Raw genomic sequence first — 1,061 nt, forward strand, 5'->3', positions numbered from 1 at the left:
TACCTATTGAGAAAGAGAAGAACAGAGACTGAGTTCTCCATGTCTACCCCAATAAGTCTGTCTTGACAGTTTGTCAAACCACTGTGTTTTTTTAAACCTATGTCTGTCTGCTAAAAGGTAGGCTGTACTGAGAGCAATAGTACTTTAACAGCAGTGCTAAGATTTTAACTGTGGAGTAGGCTCTTTAAAAAGAGAATAAGTGATTGTGGTGTTTTTTTTTTGGGGGGGGGGGRGGGGGGGGGGTCCTTGATATGGAGGAGCAGAAAATATAACTTAGCTCCCTGCCATCTCCATCGCTTGGTCTCTTGCTACCAGTTAGCTGTGGCCCAAGCACCCAGGTCATTTTAAGATCTCAACTTTTTCCTGTCTCTTCATGCTCTTCAGGATGTCTGGACGTGGAAAGAAAAATGCAGTGGCTGGCAGACCTGGAGCTGCACCAAAGAAAACAAAATCAGCCAAGGCTGGCCTGCAGTTCCCTGTGGGTCGTGTCTACAGGCTGCTTAAGAGAGGGAACTATGCTGAGAGGATAGGTCCTGGTGCTGCCATCTACCTGGCTGCAGTGCTGGAGTACCTGAGCGCGGAGATCCTGGAGCTGGCGGGAAATGCTGCACGGGAGAACAAGAAAGCYAGGATCCTGCCACGACACATCCAGCTGGCTGTGAGAAATGACGAAGAGCTGAACAAGCTGTTYGCTTGYGTGACCATCGCCCAAGGAGGGGTTATGCCAAATATCCTTTCCCAGCTCCTTCCTAAGAAAACTCTCAAAGAAACTGCTCCTTCCCAGGAGCAACTTGGTAGCCACTGAAACTTGCTTTTTCTGGTCTGATTTCTGCACTTATGGATGATGGGACTCAGTAGCACTAATGCTAAGTGTGTGTTTACTTCTTTCTCAAGTATTTTTTCCACTATTTTTAATGTATTTTTTTAAAGTTTATAATAAAGTTCTTAGAAGAAACATGGTACTGCATTCTATGCCCAACTCAACACACTTAAGTTGAATACATACTTACCTTGAAAGGTGTTATAGTAATGGCTGTGTAACAGGCAAAGGAGACCAGACA

The 1,061-nt window shown here is 45.2% G+C and overlaps 1 protein-coding gene across 1 annotated transcript; it reads left to right on the forward strand.

Annotated features, from left to right (window-relative positions):
- The first annotated feature begins 385 nt into the window (after window positions 1-385).
- On the forward strand, window positions 386-805 carry LOC112966365 (histone H2A-beta, sperm-like). The gene has a single exon (XM_026066387.1). The coding sequence runs from the start codon at window positions 386-388 to the stop codon at window positions 803-805; it is 420 nt and encodes a 139-aa protein (XP_025922172.1).
- Window positions 806-1,061: the final 256 nt, after the last annotated feature.

The sequence above is a fragment of the Apteryx rowi genome, unplaced genomic scaffold, assembly GCF_003343035.1.
Source record: "Apteryx rowi isolate R43461 unplaced genomic scaffold, aptRow1 scaffold_103, whole genome shotgun sequence".
NCBI classification, from domain to species: Eukaryota; Metazoa; Chordata; class Aves; order Apterygiformes; family Apterygidae; genus Apteryx; species Apteryx rowi.